Genomic DNA, 18,531 nt, shown 5'->3' on the forward strand with positions numbered 1-18,531 from the left:
GAAAGGCAGAAAGAGAAAAAAGAAGTGAGGGTGAAGTGGTGAGAACATGCCTGCTGGCCTCCTGTCTGGACACATTACATTTTCATGGGCTGATATTGCACTGGCACAGCTGAACAAAGATAAACATTTCTTGTTCTCCACTGTCAACTTGACTCTTTGTCTCTGTTTTGCTTACATCATTGTATTTATAGCTCTGGCAGCAGCAGATGGAGGTTATCTGTTGGTTCAGTGTCCATCTGATGAATAATATTACATCTGCCATTAACTGGATTTGTGCAAAGAGGCAGTTGTATGGTCTATCTGGAGGATAATCTCTGAAACACAGGCCGATTAACCCGCTCTTTTGTCCTGGGGTAAAACTTGGCCGTGGGTCCCCATGAAGTCCTGGTTCCCCTTTTTTCTAACCTATTTTTCCCCAGAAACCAACACATATTTGTAAACTGGAAACTCAGCTTCAAACTAAATCCTGATCATTCCCATAAAGTAATAGTTTTCCAAATGAGTCCAACCCACTTTGAACCATTAAGAAGTCAAGGAAATTTCTCCCAGATAAAAGTTGGACTGCATCATTCATAATAAGAAGAATTGACAAAATAGGCCTTTAAGGTCTTTAAAGGTATCGGACACTTTAACACAGTTTATATTGCACTTTAGCGGTGAATATCACAAATAAATATGAAATTAAACATAATCCAGGAAAACACTTTTCAGAGAGTGCACCTGGAGCCTTCATAATCCCTCAGGGTTAGTTGGCCACTTTGATTTGTTGTCTCATATGTATAATACATATTGATTACATGTGTAATCTCTTAGAGAAATGAACATACTTACTCTCCAACTACCTCTATAAACCTTCTGCCTTATGCTCTCTTTTTTTCTTGTTTCTGTCATGGCAGGTTGAGTGACAAGCCTCCTGTTCCATCGCCACCATGATAGCCACCGGTGGCCTGCTGCGCATGAACAGGCGCCAGGATTCCCTTCGCTCCAAAAACCGAGCAGAAAACAAAAGAAAGCGGAAAGCCAAAAAAAAGAAGAAGAACGATGTGGTGGTGGTGAAGGGGAAGCTCAATCTGTGGTCACCGGCTGGTTTGGTGGCTGCTGTTGGAGTAATAGTGCTCATGGTGGGGATTTCCATGGCTGTGCTGGGCTACTGGCCCAGCCACAACCAGCATGAGTACCAGGAGCGCCGCAGAACTGGAGTATACCATGCCCATGGAATGAGCTATTCCAACAGACCACCTGTTTCTTCTAACTTGACCCATAATAAGCCTCCACCTGACCAATCAGATTTATTCAACCAGAGCCATGCTAACAGCAGCATCCGCAACCCCTCCCCTCACTGTGGCTTCCTCTGTGACTTCCTGGATAATTACCTGTACTCAGACAATCTGAAAGTCTTCGGACCACTGGTGATGGGAATTGGCATTTTCCTCTTCATCTGCGCAAATGCAGTTCTTCATGAAAACCGAGACAAGAAAACTAAAATCATCAACCTGAGGGACATCTACTCCACAGTGATAGATCTACACAGCATACGATCAAAGGAGTACTCCCCTCTAAATGGTTTGGTGAACTACACTCAGTCGAGGAGTGCTGAGGGCCCGTCAGGCTCCTTCCCTGCAAGTGGGATGCTTACTCGCAGTTCCTGGCCCTCCACTGGACTCGGTTTCCAGGGCGAGTTAGGTGGCGATGAGGTGTTCAGACACCCATCTTTATCCAGCAGGGGTCGTAGCTGGTCCAAAGATGTCCAGACCTTCACAGACACTGTCTACAGCATCTACAAAGACTACAGCAATAGCAGCGAGCAGGCGCCACAGCCCCAACAGTGGGAGACCACCTCCATTGTTACCTCTTCTGTAAACGCTTTCACTCTCCCTGTTATCAAACTGAACAACTGTGAGGTGGGGGAGAGTGAGAGAGCAGAGGGACGCTCAGCAGAAGAGGTCGTTATTGAGACTAATACTGAAAATATTAGCAAGGAGGAACAAGCCAGCGGCGACCAGATCGACAAGATGGATGGCAAGGAGAAGGACACCTCAATGACAGATTCTCCCACACCCCATCAGAGCCATGAGGACATAACCACAGACGCAGCTGACCAACAGGGGGCACCACAGGCTCAGCCTCAACCACAGTGGACCCAGCTGTTTCCTCCATCACCTGTTGCCAGGGCAATGGGGTCACGGCTGTCACTCAACTCCCTCACGGATCAGCCCAGGCCTGCACGGCGCTGTAGCCTGTCTGTGTCTGTGTGTCGTCAAGGAGAGAGAGCCAGGCGCTTCAGCTGCCCTCGTCTAGAGCGCTCCAACAGTAAGGGCTACATCAAACTGACTGATCTGGGGGGCGAGTCCTTCGAAGCCCCAGACACAGACACTTCTTTGGTGGCCACTGAACAGGACGTAGCAACGGACACAGCAGAGGAAGAAGCTCAGGGAGGGGACAACCTGGTGGCACCCAGCTCCTCTGCAAAATCCTAAAATAATGCTTTGTTTTTTGTTTTGTTTTTTGATGAGACTCTTACAACTCTTGATGTCTTGTTCTTTGTTTTGTATCTTCTTCTCTGCTTGCTGAAGTGATGCCGGTCAGAACAGAGGACAGGAGCTTTGGCGAGTAAGCAGCTAAGGACTATTGAAACATAGCCATGAACACTCAAGAGCAAGGCTCTTTATAAATACCACACCCACAGCTCAATATTCAGATGTAAATTTTCTATTTTTTCAATGTAGCAAGAGCAATACTAAAGACTTGTAAGAAGATTTAGTAGAGATTTGTAAAAAAAAAAAAAAAAAGAAAGCAAGAAAGAAAAAGAAAGAATAGAAAATCTTAGCTAAGTTTTAAATTTCCTTTTGTATAACAGTAGGGCAAACACTGTAGCTTGTAGAAATGCCAAAACTGTCAGTGAGAACTACTGTCTGACTTGTTATACTGTAGCATTAGCATATGCCACAGAAAACTAAATAGTCTAGATCTGTTTCTGTACATTGTTATGTGACAACCACGTGAATAGGTGAACTGAACTGAATCTCAGGTAGATGTTTGGTTTAGGATCGGGACCTTGGGGACAAGATCTTCCCTATGTGCACATTTGTTTATATGAAGCATTCATGGTTGAATAAACTTGACTGTAACACATTAAGAGGTGTCCCTGTGAGATATTAGATTAAATGCAGCTCATGAGAAATTGTTTATTTAAAATAGATTTAAATGCTTTTGAAATACCTGTTAGTGGTCACCCGTTCAGTGAGCCCTGCTGCCTGTGTGTATTTCTGTTTTGTGTTCATTTGTCCATGTACTCAACAACATTTCAGAGGATAACGTTGTACTTTTTGCACCACAACATTTATTTGACTGGTAGATACTCTGTAGGGATGGGTTTTTACATACAAATACGCTTGTAGTTGATAGTGGTGTTGAATCAAAATAACAAAAACACCTGTCAATACATCATCAGGACCACAAACTGCAGCCTCCAAAATGACCATAAAGGCAAATTAATACCTATCTAGACAGATTAAAAAACATTATTATTATATCACCATGAAGCAACAATTTGTTGTCTTACACTGCCTTGGAATTACTTGTACCTAATAAACTGGCAACTAAGCAAAATATAAGTGATTTTTAAATTAAGTTACATTTGCAAATAACATATATAGTTGAAATGATTCTATAACCCTGATATCCTTATTATCGATCAATACAAACCCATCTTATAATATCATTTAGAATAATACATCACTGACATGGGCCATGCTGCTCCAAATCTATTTTAACTTTATTTCTGACTATGTTTACTACTAATACTAATACTACTAATACTTTAACTTTACTTCAGTAATATGTGGTCTTCTCCTGGTGTTACATGATATTAGTTTAATTACAATACAGAAAAGATCTGAATGGTTCTTTAACAATTGAATTACGGATCCATTTGTTGACTTCTCCTACAGTCATCTAACATGGCCATCTAGTGGTGACACAAAGATTATTATCAAACACACGTCTCTTCTTGCAAGATGTGTGACAAAAGAGTGTCAGCAAGAATGAAAGGAAAGGTGGACAAGACAGTGGTGAGACCAGCAATGTTGTCTGGTTTAGAGACAGTGGCACTGAGACAAAGACAGGAGGCAGAGCTGGAGGTAGCAGAGCTGAAGATGTTGAGGTTCTCTCTGGGAGTGACGAGGATGGATAGGATCAGGAATGAGGACATCAGAGGGACAGCTCATGTTAGATGTTTTGGAGAAAAAGCCAGGGAAGCCAGATTGAGATGGTTTGGACATGTTCAGAGGAGGGACAGTGAATACATTGGTAAAAGGATGCTGAGGTTAGAGCTGCCAGGAAGGAGGCCTAGAGGAAGACCAAAGAGGAGGTTCTTGGATGTAGTGAAGGAGGACATGAGGATAGTTGGTGTGGGTGAGGAGGATACAGAGGATAGGGTTAAATGGAGGCAGATGATTCACTGTGGCGTCCCCTGAAGGGAGCAGCTGAAAGGAAAAGAAGAATACGTCTCTTCTTGCAAACTACCAGCAGGGGGCATTAGGACGGTGCTGGTAAGCTTGTTACCGTGGGCGTGCCCGTTTAGGAGTACTGTCGGGGCCGTTTTGGAGACAGGAGGGGCGGGGTTAGCTTGGGCCGTCTCTTACAGGGTTTGCATAGTAGACTCTTACAGGTGTCTGGTCTTTTTTACCGGGCCGAGCTCCACGTCGGGACTCCTGGTGTCCGGGAGCACAAGTTGGTCTCAGCTGGTTGTTTAGTGAGTGTGTGTGTCCGCTGCCAAGAATCAGGTAAAATGTTCGCTTGTGTTTATATGCGACTTGTTTGTTCGTAGTTCCGCGCTGCAGCACTACAATACATAGCAGTGCTGCGTCGGGACAGTGAATTAAGTGCATTTTTCACAGTTTGCCAGTATTGTCTGCACTGTTGGTGTTAGTTAGAGTCTGACATGTATCCCCTGAGTCATATTTTTCATTCATTTTTCATGTGTTTTGCTGTTTCAACCACCGGACTTTCCAAATGACCTGCGGCTTTCCTGGTTTCTTGGAATGTGATCTGGTGAGTACATGGACTCAATCACAAAAGCAGCATGTGTGATACACAGAAAATGAGCCAGTTCTTAGAAAGATGCATGGAGACAGATTTCTGACTGAATGTACCGAAAGAGACACGAGTTTTCTAATTGCCGTGTCAATCAGGAGGCCAAATGTCATTTTAAGCTTTACTAAAAATAATGTTTTATATTAAACTATATTGAGCTCTTCAGAAAGTTGGTGTAGCAGCTAGTGAAAAGTTCTCCCTTAGTGATGTGAAACAGCTACTTAGAGTTTTCACTTTCAACATGACTTACTATGTTTTGTCCTGGTGACATATCTATACTCTCATCATCACTTTTCTTTGGCTGTTTATCAACTCATTCCTTCTCATACTGTACCTGCTGAGCAAGCACACCTTGTTTTCTTTGACACATATAGTACACACGCACACACATATATACACACACCTGATCAAAGGTTTTCTGGGCACAGGCAGGCGGTTCGGAAATGGGAAGTTGTCACAGCATGTGTTTCCGCTTAAATTTCCCCCAAAAATAGAAACGTGAATGAATCAAAGGAGGAAGAGTTCTTTGTTTCATAGGTGTGTCGATGGGCTCTGAACAGCACATTGAGGCACAGATACTTTAACACTTTACTGTAATGTCTTAAAGCTTAATATGGATGTAATGAGGTCTTATTTGATATTGTTTCAGACATAAGACATATATTTTTAAGATGGACTATTATTGCTAGTGTTTTAACCGGTTCATGAGGTTGAATGATGAAGGTAAATGTACATGAGCAGGAAGGAGGATGTGTCATGTTCATTGGCTGGTGGTGGCTGGATGTTTCTCTGTGGCTTGTTGATGAATGGATGATCTGAGGCATTTGCTGAGGTGGGAGTTTTACTGTCACCATGCATGGATCACTTTAAAAAACCCTGCTATGGAAAATATAATTGATGTATGTCACACCATGTGTATAGGGGCAGTAGTGTTTTGTCATCCTGTACTTGTCTTGTATAATTTATAGTTGTCTGTACTGAGAGCTGGGGCTGACAGCAGTGCTTTCCCAAAGAGGAAAGTGTTTTATTGCCTAATATAGTCAAAGTGCATATTCTGTGGTGTACAGCAAAGTTAAAAATGTATGCAAGTGAAAATTCAACACTGGCTTATCATCATCCTTATAGGTTTATATGTTGAACTAGTCAGCAATCAGTTGCTTATTTACAGATCCAGCATGGAACATTATCATCCATATAGCGTGGTGTTTCTGTGCACCTGATGAATATAAGTCCAGTGTTCACTCACTTTTAGCTGGACTCTACAAACTGCTGAGAGAGGGATCTGGCTGTTTAGGTGCTACATGCGCCGCTGTGTTCACCTGACATTGAAAGTGAACCACAACAGTGAAGCTGTGAGCCAAATCAAAACTGTTCTATCTTTGGCAGAAAAGTGTTGTTAAGATGTTTCCGGAGCTTTTATAGTAATATGAAATAACGGGTTTCTGAGATAACGTGTCGCAGCATATAAACTGGTAACATAAACTAGAAAAACTACCGTACACTATTTGGATAATCTCATGAGTGTATATTCAGATTTGAAACTTACAAAATCCAAATTACAGACTGCTAGTAAACACTGTCATATATGTTGTAAATTATGTGACACCAGTTGAAACATGGGGATGTGTGCTTCAGTTTTGTGGGTGATGTTGTTTCTTGCCTGGTTTTTCCAAGCTGGGCAAATGGAACACAGGAAGGCTGTAATTATGGGCAAGCAGCAGGGAATTTCCAAATTCTGATTTTGACTGGAACGCAGCAGATGTACCAAAGAAGATGTTTCTTCAGGTACGGCTTTTGAAAAAGTGGTCTTGGTATTGTGATTGAAAGACCCACTTTAGCAAGCTTGTCACCTTGTGACTTAAGTGACCTTTGCCCAGAAACACAAAATGGTCTCGTCCCACCATGTTTTTATGGTGGGATGGTGACAGCTTGTACCACATACAAGATGACACGACAAGATTAATTCTCATTTCTGTGGCTCAAGGAAAATCATTTGTTTTCAGTTATTGGTAATACTGCGGCAGACATCTAAGCCTGGAGAGGTGCTGTAGCACAACAGATTTCCCACTGTTGTTTTGCTCTAATGGCAGCAGTGATAAAGACTATCTCTGACTATAAATCTTAGGAATTTCAATCAATACTGCTGTCACTTTACTTCGTGATCAATAGCACTGGCTCTGTACTGCAAGAGAAGACGATTTACCTGCTGTTTCTTGATGCCATGATTCATCGTGCTGTTGAAGGACATGGAAGGGCTGTGTGTGTGAGTCAGAATTAGGGGTCAAAGGTTAAAAGTAATAGTCTGCAAAATCTCTGCCATTATCGCAGTTTAGTGATAAGACATGCAAAGGTTGGAGGAAAATAATTTCTTTAGACATTCTGCCAAGTGTTTCAGTTATTACATTACACCCATGGCCCTCCCACGCTTGTTGATCAAGGTGGAGATTTTTGTTTTGTTGCAAAATGCAACAAAAAACTTTTTTCACCTAATTATTCCAATAATAATTAATAATTAATGCCACAATATTCTTCAATGTACAACATTTTTATCTTAGATCTATCACATTTATTATTTATTTCTTCAGCAACAAATAACCTGTTGCACTAGACAAACAGAATATTTTAAAGCAATTATTTTCATTATTGATGAATCTGCCAGTTATTTTCTCCAATTATATCACTTTAGAATTCTTATATCTGTAAAACACTGACTCATCAAAAATCATATTCAAAGAGATCCTGATGTCTCTTTTTGCAAATGTCTGGAACGTTTATTCAGATTAAATGGAGGTCGTTAGAGGTCAATTGATGAACAGGAAAATAATCAGCAATTATTCAATTGTAATTATTCAATAATGATTATTCATTTTTCAAACAAAAATGCCAAATATTTGCTGGTTCCAGTTTCTCAGATGCCACATATCATTGCAAGTAGAATATATTTGATAGACCAAGTGATTAATCAGATAAATTAAGTAATGGTGTTAATGTCATGTCAAACACAGTTAAAGGCCTTCACAGTTAGACCGTCTCATATTTGAAAGTTCATAGTGTGGATTACATCGGTGATCAGTGTCGATCAATCAAGAACTCGTACCAGCTCACTTTTTATTTCTCCTGATATTAAGACCCCAAAGTGTGAAATACAATGAAAACCATCAATGCAGATTTCTTGCCCTCAGGTGTACAGCAGTTCACAGTCATGATGTGAGCTGAACTCGACACGTGAGTGCAGTACTGCTTACAGTCACCAAAGCCTTCAGCCACTGGAGGAGATAACGTGTATTACTCAATCTTGTTGCGTGGGGAGATAAGCTTGTTGGGAGTCTTGTTATCTTCCAGCATTACCCGATCACTTGAGAGCAGTATGGGGCTGCCTTGGCCTTCCTTATAAAGCTGTGGCTCCTGGGATGGCACCTTGAGAGTTACAGGGAATTTGAGTATAGTGTAGGGTTAGTCTGATTGGACTCTTGCTAAAATCCTCAGAAAATGTGCTTGTGCAGGAGCTTTTGTTTGCTGCCCAATTTTTTTCCCTTGACATATTGCTATAAACATTCAGGCTTTGAGCTCGTGTCCTTGTTGAAATGTGTCCATGTGTCTCTCATTTTTGATATTTTTACTGATGGGCCAAACTATCTCAAGAATTTGATGGATTGCCATGAAATTTATGGCAGACATTCAAGGTCTCCAGAACGTAAACCCTACTAATTTTGGCAATCTCCATTCAGAGTCAATTCAGTTTTATTTGCATTGCACCAAGTCTCAATTTAAAAAAAAAAAAAAATCTCGTTTTACATAGAAACCAAACCAATCCTTCATGAGCAACCACTTGTTGACAGTGGACAAGAAAAACTATTTAATGGAAGAAACCTCCAACAGAACCAGGCTCGGTTTGGGTGTAGATGAGTCACTGCTTAGTCGTAATCTTTGTCTGCAATCTGTTGAAGGGCACAGTAATTAGCCTACCACTTTCCAAAGGTTACAAATACAAACCTGATTTATGATTTTGTCAAGATAAGCAGTGCTTCCTTATAAGCAAAAAAGAAGTCCATCTTACTGAAAAGTCTTTTCACATTAATCTCTGCACTGGAGTTACATAAGTGGAGTGTCAGACTTGTATGTGTGTCCCCTTTGGGAGCGAAGGTGTTTACAGCTGAGCTGGACAGGAGGGGATAGTACCTTTGGTTAGAGGTGAAGTACAAAGCAGAGCTGGAGCCAATACACTTTGGGTTCATTGAGTTCAAAGTGTGCTTTGCAACCTCAGTTAGTGTAATAACCACAAAGTCTCACTTGTCATTATATATTCATAGGTTGAACAATGGAACTTTTTATATTGAAAAATGTTTTGACTGTATATATCAGGATGACACAGCTTAGTTTGAATATTATTATACATTATCTATTGTACGGAGAGCCTGAAACAATCCCTGATTATGGTAGCTCTGTATGTAAAAGCCCAAAGACAAAATGGAAATGGGACACTGTTTGGACAGAGATCCTATTAGACTAGCAATTTTCATCTGGACCCCAGGGATGGCAGGGAATGCTGGCCCAGACTTGCTTTTTTAAATTGGATCACATTGGTGATTTGTCATGTTTCAGAGACATGTTTCAGTATAATTATGTATTGACGAAGTACAGCTTGCCTGTTGTGGCCACATTACTGGAAATTGGATTGCTGAAATGAGGTTTATAAGGTTACTGATTTTAAAGACTCGACACATGCACATATTAATACACACCAAGACTGGCTAATTAAAATTTCACACAAATGAGTCCCCCCCCCCCAACACTTGGACTTTATGTTTTAAATAAATACTCATTTGCAATTAATTATTTTTATGAACTGAAGCTGAATTAAACTTTAATTGCTAAATTCCAAATTGCTGTCTAATTCAGTACAATATACAGACTATAAAAGCACAGTGAGAGTTGCTGTACTGGAGTCAGATTACTTGTGTGTCCAAAATAAAGCTGATTGTAATTTATGTGTAAAGTTTTAATCAAAGTAAAACTAAAGAGACTGTGCCTGTATTGCTTTGTAATGTTATACTATGCAATTATGCTACCGTTTATTAAAATGGTGAATAAAGTCAGATTAAAGGTTAACCAGGTTCAAGGTTAGACGAGACAAGGTTGGGAGCAGATCAGCTGCACAGGAACCAAGTATCTGTACACAGCAGAAAAAAGTGAAGAGTTAAGCAACCACATTAGCTAAGTCCAGAGATCACATGTTGTCTGCCCTGTGTGGTATTAATCATTCTGCTGACCTAGGGCTGTTCTGGAGGCTCTGAACACTCATACATAGTCATACATCTGCAGTCACACTTATCTCCACCACACTATACATCTCTGTAGAGACTCAGAATGTCAGTCTCTACAGACATCTGGGTTTGATATTTTAGAACTGCAGACTTTATCTTAAATCAGTTTTTCTTCAATCATTTAATATAAATATCCCATAAATCATTTGGCAGTCAAGCCTAGTGGGACACAGTGCCATTATTAAACACATCATTGCCTGTGCAATAGCGCATTTTCCTAAGAAGAATGTAATCATCAGCATATTATATTAACCAGCAGGGTTCGATGCTGTCTTAGTTGCATTAGATGCAGTACTTGCTCAGCCTTTTCAGAGGGAGGCCCATGTGATATATGTTTTGTGTTGTCCTATATCAAAAGAAATGGAAATAGGAGTATGCATGTTTTGCTAATTGTGCTAAAGTGCTAATTGGAGCGTGCCATTTCCATAGACTTTTCCAATCCATATAATAATTTTACTCGTAATTTATTGTAATTGTTAAAAAAAAAATTGAAAATTGAAACAATGACCTCAGCCTACTTTTCCTGTGTTCGCCTTATAAACTGGTCATTTTATTTGGTCGAGTTAAATCAAATGTCTTGATTTTTGTGAAGGCTTTTCTAGAACTGCTGGCACCAGTGACAATCAGCACTTTTTTCAGCTTGTAGCTCATCGTCTTAGCTCTGCAGACTGACAAAACAAAACCAGTTCCATCAATTATAAAGTTTTAGGCAATGGCTTCCTGCATAGAGTTACACGAGCCAACTGCACACCGTCACTGAATTGAATTAAATGAGTGACCGGACAAAAAAAGAGGGTGATTAGGCAAACGAACATAGCCTTCAAATGTGTGCCGCACTAGCCGGTTGCCTTGTGCTTTTTTTCTTTTTTGTTTTTCCTGTCTTTAGTATTTCTATCAAACTATTTTAAGTTTTCATTAGAATCAGGTACACATTTATGGTTTTGTTTTGACATTTGCCATTTGTTTCATAATGCTCCTTTAACATGCTTTTAAGTTACAATTGTCCAGGCTTGATATTTACAGATATCAGAAAATGACATCTAACCAAAAATATAAACACATAAATGTTACATCTATTCCAATTAGCTGTTTTTAGAAATCCAAGTAAGTGGACATTGACATTTCTTTTGGACAAGCTGATATGTAACCCCTCATTTCCCATTTAGGATTGTTTACTGCATTACAGTACTGGTGGTGATGAGAAATGGTAAAGCCCTGACAATACTGTGCCAGACCCCACCTGCTCTAAATCTATTAAACTATAGTTTGGCTGTGTAGAGACAGACATTCTGGTTATGTGTTACTGACTTTTATAGCGGGACTCACTGTGTCAGTATGGGTTAGATTCAAATACATTAGGGAAATGAAACAACACAACTCTGCAGAGTGGAAAGACTTGCAGTGTATGAAATAATGAAACTAGCCACACGACACTGAACTAAGGATGAGTATAAAAGCATATCCTTTGCTCCCATTATGGCTCAGGATGACAGTGCAATAAGTTATTGCATTGTCTGAGATCACTATTTTTGCTGCACAAGGCTGCAGGAAAATTTTATTACATATTGTCAGGACACTGTGGATATAAAGCTCATTCTGCTTAATGCTAGTTGCTTGGAAATTTGATGTTTTGGACATTTAAACTTGCATGTTATGTAGTTAAATCACGTTGTAATGTGAATTATATGTCTTCATTGCAAAACGTTAATTGTTGTCACTGAGCTTGTTTGATGAGCTGTGCTACAATTAGTTAGAGGCTGACTGAGGAGCAGACTGTGTGCCTGCTGTGCATAAGTACACACCGTTTGCATTATTACACTTACTCTCTACTATTTGCAAAGCATGCCTGCCATGTCTCTGTCACTATTTAGGGAATTCATGTACAACTGCTGCTAAAAATTCTGTGAATCTGTAACATACATAACTGTGTTTATTTTTGCAGATTACAGTAAGCTTTGCGGCATGTGCTTTTTCAGCATTAAAGCAATTAGATGGAATAAAAGTCAAATGGGTGAATGAGTTGGGTCAACTTCCCACTGGGAGACAGGAGGCAAAAGCCACAAATCCCTGAAGGGAACAACCCAGACACTAATTAAAAACTCGCTTTTATGTCTGTATTTGTGCACGCTCGACCACAAGTATATACCTAAAGGAGGGCAGCAGATGTTTGTGTTGTTATGTTCATGTGTTTGATATTGGCTATGCTTTTAATATGTTTCAGATTATGTTTTCTAATTCAAACAATATCACAAAGTTCTCAAGACTTGATGCACAAAGTTAGGAAGTCTTTGAAAAGCCTTTCGGGAGACACACTTAAACTTTTTATTTTGTTTTTTGTTTTTTTTACTAACATATAGTTTAGTAGTAGTCCTGTAAAAGAAGTATTCTGATTGTTTTCTAAAAGCAGCAATAGTACAAGGCCTTGTATAGTTTTACAGAAGCACAGTTTCTTTGAGAAATAGAAGTTCTGACTACACAGCAGAACAGCTCCTGTTAGTGGAGTATTGTTATTTTGACATGAACACAAAAACAGCATTTTGGCTGGTGATGGGGGAAGCTACTGCTTCATGGTGTCAGTTTTTCAAGAAATGACTTGATTTGAAAATTAGAAGTATTCTTTGTGCAAAGACAAAACAATTTGAAGAATTGATTGATTTTGATTCATTTAAATTTATTGACTTTGCCTTGGACATGGTCATATTTGCCTCCTAGTGGTGCCTTGAGGAAACATTTGCTTTTAGGTTCCCATTGCCCTACAGTTACGTGAATGGTTTATGTTTTTTTGCTCCCAGACACCATCTGTCTAGAATATTCATTTAACTAGAATAGGTGGCAAAATCCTAATTACCGATTAGTGATGTCACTTTTTAAAATCTGAAATTTGCTGATTCCCCCATTTTAGTAAATCCAACACCTTTGACTGGGCTTGTTAAATGTAGTATTTATTCACATTTATCATTTATCTATGTCAAGTGACTTTTAAACTCTGTAAAAAAATATTGTAATAGGCCTATTGTTTATGATAATGCATAGGTGGAATTCTGTATGTGAACCGGTTGTGTCTATAAGGCCACTACTGATTAATTTTTGCAATAGTGAGTAATCATCTATTAAATTTGAGAAAATACTGAACCTTTTCATTAAATTGCATGTTTTGTCAAAACTGATATTCACAATTTATTTTAGACCAAAAAAAAAACCCATCAAATCCTCCTAACCGTGAAGCCATAATCAGAAAATGTTCTATTGCTATAAATTATTAAACAATCTGATGATTATTGGTGTGTTTCACGTGGGGGTGGGGGTGCTATGATAATACCCCGGCTGTCCTGATATCCCACAATCCTGCTCTCAGCTGCAGAGCGGGGTTTGATAGGCTGGTGGACGGGCGAACTGCAGCAGAGCAGCACCGCTGTCAGGAAACAGGAGCCCACTACGACTACAACTCCCGTACCCAGCTGGACGAGGACGGTCTGCCTGGTAATAAACCTCTTTAGCTGCTTTACTCCCTTTATTTTGCACCGAGAATTTCCTAGACGAGATGTCCGCCCTTCCCGCTTCGTACATTTCTCCGCGTCCCTTTTATTTGTCCCTTTAAACACCATCCGCCGGTGACAGATAATTAACATTAATATTCACTGTCTCCACACAGGCGGAAAAGTCGGGTGGACGTGGCTAACCGTGTGGGAAACACTGGTCATAACCTCTTTATCCCGCTGTGCTTTTTTTTGCATCGTATTTGGTGTGTAACATTTCAGGAGGTGTGCTGTGTGTTTTTTGTTGAATGGGCTGCTTATTTCGCAGCTGAAAGTCAAGGCTCTGGCGAACATTTCAGAGAAACAAAGCGTGTTAGGGTACAGGAGGCTAATGGGCTCCGGCTTCGATGCACAAAATGGGAGAAATGACACGGTGGAGATGCTTTTCCAGCCTTTGTCAAAACGCTTTTGCACCAGCGAAGGACACCGCTGAGTCACTGGCAGACACGGAAACATTTGTAGACAGTTGTCGGGTGAAAAGTGTTACACTGTCCGGGGTTAAGACGACATACTTGGGTGTTTTTGATCTGCAGTGCGGTAGGCGTGGTTAGGGGCTGGGTGACACGGTCTGGATCTTGTAGCATCCTCACATCCTCGTAGGCACAACATGCAAGGACCCAGGGCTGACTGGACAGTTACATTTAGATGCACAGTGAGCTGTTTTTGCAGAAATGTTGAAATACAGCGACATCCTGGGCCTTGTGTGCATTGTTTGTTTTTTGGGAGTGCACATTGTGTGTGCAGCGTTTACTTTAACTCATTTTATAGTGTGTCTGACTGTGCATCTGGTTGTCTTTCTATCCCACGTTACAAAAAAAGTGCTGCCATCCTTTAATGTGCATTATTAATATCTATTTCCACACCTGGAATCTGATTAAGCACAGTAGCTTGTTCTTGTACTCCGAAGTCATAATTTTGCAGCTTTACCGTCAGCAAAATATGACAACCTCTGCCCTTAGACCCGTGATTTAGAGCAAACACTCCAAATATATTACAACTTCTGTGTGAACCTAACGCTGAGCACCACTGAGACACAATGGGGTCAGATAAAGGTAAACAGCAGCAGGTTTTGTCTGCAAAAGGTCAGCAGAAGTGATGTTTTAGCTAAAAACAACACCATGCACCCAAACTGTTTCTGCTCTTTATAGAGTAAATAGGCCCCTACTGTGCATTATGAAATCATAATCTATACACACTGTAAAAATGTAATACTGCGTTCTGTAAGGACCTATTTTGGAGCAGTAACAATTTAGCTGCATGCAAAAAGCAACAGAAAGTGAATCAGCATTTTCTGGTAATCTGATAATGCTGCCAGATGATTTTTTTTCTAAAATATTATAGCCCAAATGATTAGTCAGCTCTTTGTAGAGCTAAATAAGTCCTAACAGAGCAAAATAATAATTTATTTCTATATATTTTATTTGTATGATATTTTTATTATAATAAGGGTTTAGGCTGGAGTGTTTTCCAATAAGCAGATTATCTAAAACATCTGCTAAGGACAAGTACAGTGAAGACCTGTCCCAGCTGAAGCCAACAACTGGATAGGTTCATTTAACATCTTGATAAACAAATTATGGAGCTTAACCTTATGTTAGCATGAGACTGCGCTCTTCCCACACTTCTCTCCCTGCTCTGTTTGCTACTCTCACCCATCCTTGTCATATACACTGTCTCTGCTAATGCAGGAGTCACGAACTTGCTAGCCTGTGAGTCAGCCATAGTGACATCTTCCAGATATTATAAGCTTGAAGCCTCAGCAGAAGAGGAGTATTAGACCAGAAGCATGTTCATGTATTTCAATAAATCCTGCTCCCATGAAGGTTATAGTGTCTTGGCTGGAGCTATATACCATTTTTGTGGATGTAGTTTGTGGTGCGGTTGTTCTGAACCTCCTTAGTATAAATAGAAGCATCTTTCAGTACAATACAAACTGAACATTATCACCTTCATGCACCTGTATTGCAGGGTTGTTGTATTAGGCCATGTTGATTTCAACTAGGTGTACCAAATAAACTGGCAAAACTGGAGTGTTTATGCAGACATGTCCTAAACATCTCTGTTGAAATAGTAGTTACCAGAACTGTCTTTGTGCTGTACCAGAGCTGGAGAGTGTTCTGGCTAAACACAGTGAGACAGAAAACAGATCAGGCTTGTTTGAATTTCTTGAATTGTTAAGAGCAGGACAAAGCTGTGCTAAGTTGTGAAATGTAGCTGAGAAACATTTTAAAGATGCTTTAAGCTAAATATAACATGTAGCTTTTTAGCAAGGTTAGGTACTTCTTACCATTTCTCACTGCAAAGACAAGAGTGTCACTAGAATCAGATAAACACCTAGTTCTTCTAGTTAGGGTACTTGTTAACCCTGTTCAGGTGGACTGACAATTAGATATAAGGTATATTCTATTCCAGTTTTTCTGTTCAACTGCGTATTTGACTGGGTTATAGGATAGTTTTCACAGTAGAGTTAGTCCATTGTTCAGTGATAAAATAGTGATAAATGTCAACTGCAGTGTTGTCAGACGTCTTCTTTGGTGAGACTAAATAAGTCCAGAGATTAGATGTACTATAAAACAAAGAAAAGCAGCAAATGTTCTCACTAGAGGAGCTGGAGTGGGCAAACATTGGCCTAGTTTGTTGTTTTGAAGCCAGGACAGTTGAAGAGACTGGGGAGCTGTAACCCTTCAGCAGAGATGGGTCATTTGAGTGGTCAGACCAGCTCCATGGTATCCTGTTACAGTAACTGGGCTTGTGTGAGACAGCTGTCAGCCCTGCAGCCATGTAGAGGGATCTCATCATATACTGCAGGCCTGCTCAGGATGGGCTTCAACATGTCAAAAAAAAAAAAAAAAACACCAACTATTCTCCCCCATGTATCCTCCATAGGTCCCCAGGGCAGCGTTATGGGTGTGGGGGCAGGGTGGCTGGGATGGACCCAGCTGTGGCGTGCTCCAGCTAATGGCATTTAGCACAGATGGCAGTCCCTCAGCCTCCTGTGTGTGTGTGTTTATGTGTGTGTGAGAGTCCATGTGTGCCAGCCACTTTCAAACAGCATGCATTACGATCACAAATGGACCTTAAAATAGAGGTTTGTGTTTAGTGTCAGGGGCCAGTTATGTAATGTAGAAGACTGATAAGCCACTGCTGAGCTTTTAGCATGGACAGGATCTTCCTCTGCAATGGGCAGTTTCACCATTAAGCCTGAACGTGATTCGAGTTCAGATATAATTACTTTAGTGGTGGACACTGGTTTAGATAAAGCGTATGTTAGTTTGGAGATATACTGAAAAGGACATGTAGTACTACTGATGTCATTGCTCTTCTCTGGACGGTTTAGTCCTGCAGATAAGTAGATGGGTGGGGTCTGTTTGTCCTTTCTTAGAAGCCACAGTGTGGCTGAGAATATCAGTTTGTCTGCACCTGAGAAGAACATCTGCTCGATAGTAGATTGAAGAGCAGTTTTAAAGTGGAAATCTGAGAACCTCTTTTTTTTCATTTCTCTCTTCAGTCCTGGCAGCTGTCACTTTTAGTGCTGAAGTGCTGACTTCTTCATTTGCTAATTCCTCAAATTTAATGACGTAAAAAAATTGTACATAACTTCCTGTTAGAGAAGAGTCTCAATATATGTTTCCATTTTAAGCCAGTTCTTACTGGCTAGACATTGAAACCTTTTGTAACTCCTCGCTTCTTTTCATTAGCAAAGAGCAATGAAGACACTCGGGCAGCAGCTTGTCATTTTCAGGGTGGACATTAGGCTGCTCCTAAAAACTATGATGTTCCTCCTCTTTGTTGGCTCAAAAACAATTATACTTTGCCTTGTGGTTATTTTAGCCTGTAGATCATTTTCACCTATTGAAAGCTAAACCATGTAAAATTGAATAAGGCGTCTGACAGGATTTTCATTTTGATAACATGCTGCTGAACCCCATCCCCGCTTCCAGTGTGCCAGAGGATTTTCCTAGTAAAATGTTGCCAAACACCAGCTGTTTTAAGACTCCAGATGTAAAAGCTTTCGTGACCTGAGGAGCTGAATCTCTGTTACACAACATTTATCAGCAATGGAGCTGCAAAGCACATTTATTTATTTGAAAGTGTCACAGATGAAAATGTTATTCTCAATATGATAAGGCTATATTGATGCAATCATCAGCCGCTCCTGTATACTAGAAGTAATCCAGGGCACTAAATGGGTTGTGAATACAGCTTTCTGAATGCATAATGTATGTGCCAGGCCATGGAAAGAGCCACACACAAGGCTACTGTGTGGGCTGTTGTGTGGCCCTGAGAAGAGTGCCTGTCACCAGTGACTGAACGTATTCTTCCTCCATTTCTATAGTGCTAAGATGTTCCTTTCCTCCCCTCGTAACATAGTTCCTGTTTCATAGGGGGTTAAGGGAAGCGAAGGTTAGCTGTGCAGCCATCGCCTGTCAGCTGACTACTGAGCGGCTGCTCAGCTCTGCCACACAGGACACAATAAAGAAACAGCAGGAGTTTTTTGAGAGGATTCTGGTTGAATTCAGTTCAATCTTCAATTTGAAAACTTGTTCTTTGAAGTTTGGATGTTGTGACTTCTTTCA

General features: G+C 40.4%; 2 protein-coding genes across 2 annotated transcripts in view; both read left to right on the plus strand.

Annotated features, from left to right (window-relative positions):
- Positions 1 to 929: 929 nt before the first annotated feature.
- On the plus strand, positions 930 to 2,477 carry tmem200cb (transmembrane protein 200C, genome duplicate b). The gene has a single exon (XM_026314319.1). It carries the CDS (start codon positions 930 to 932, stop codon positions 2,475 to 2,477), a length of 1,548 nt encoding a protein of 515 aa, XP_026170104.1.
- Positions 2,478 to 4,658: 2,181 nt separating this feature from the next.
- The window catches only part of LOC113133764 (band 4.1-like protein 3), a 42,854-nt gene continuing 28,981 nt past the window's right edge, over positions 4,659 to 18,531 (plus strand). Inside the window, exons 1-2 of the mRNA XM_026312636.1 lie at positions 4,659 to 4,784; positions 13,780 to 13,898. The gene's annotated coding sequence lies outside the window, so the exon portion shown is untranslated. The remainder of the gene's footprint in view (positions 4,785 to 13,779; positions 13,899 to 18,531) is intronic.

The sequence above is a fragment of the Mastacembelus armatus genome, chromosome 17 (genome assembly GCF_900324485.2).
Source record: "Mastacembelus armatus chromosome 17, fMasArm1.2, whole genome shotgun sequence".
Lineage (NCBI taxonomy): Eukaryota > Metazoa > Chordata > Actinopteri > Synbranchiformes > Mastacembelidae > Mastacembelus > Mastacembelus armatus.

Excerpts from the sequence above, each read along its gene's own strand:
- tmem200cb (XM_026314319.1), top strand. The coding sequence starts at position 930 with ATGATAGCCACCGGTGGCCTGCTGCGCATGAACAGGCGCCAGGATTCC.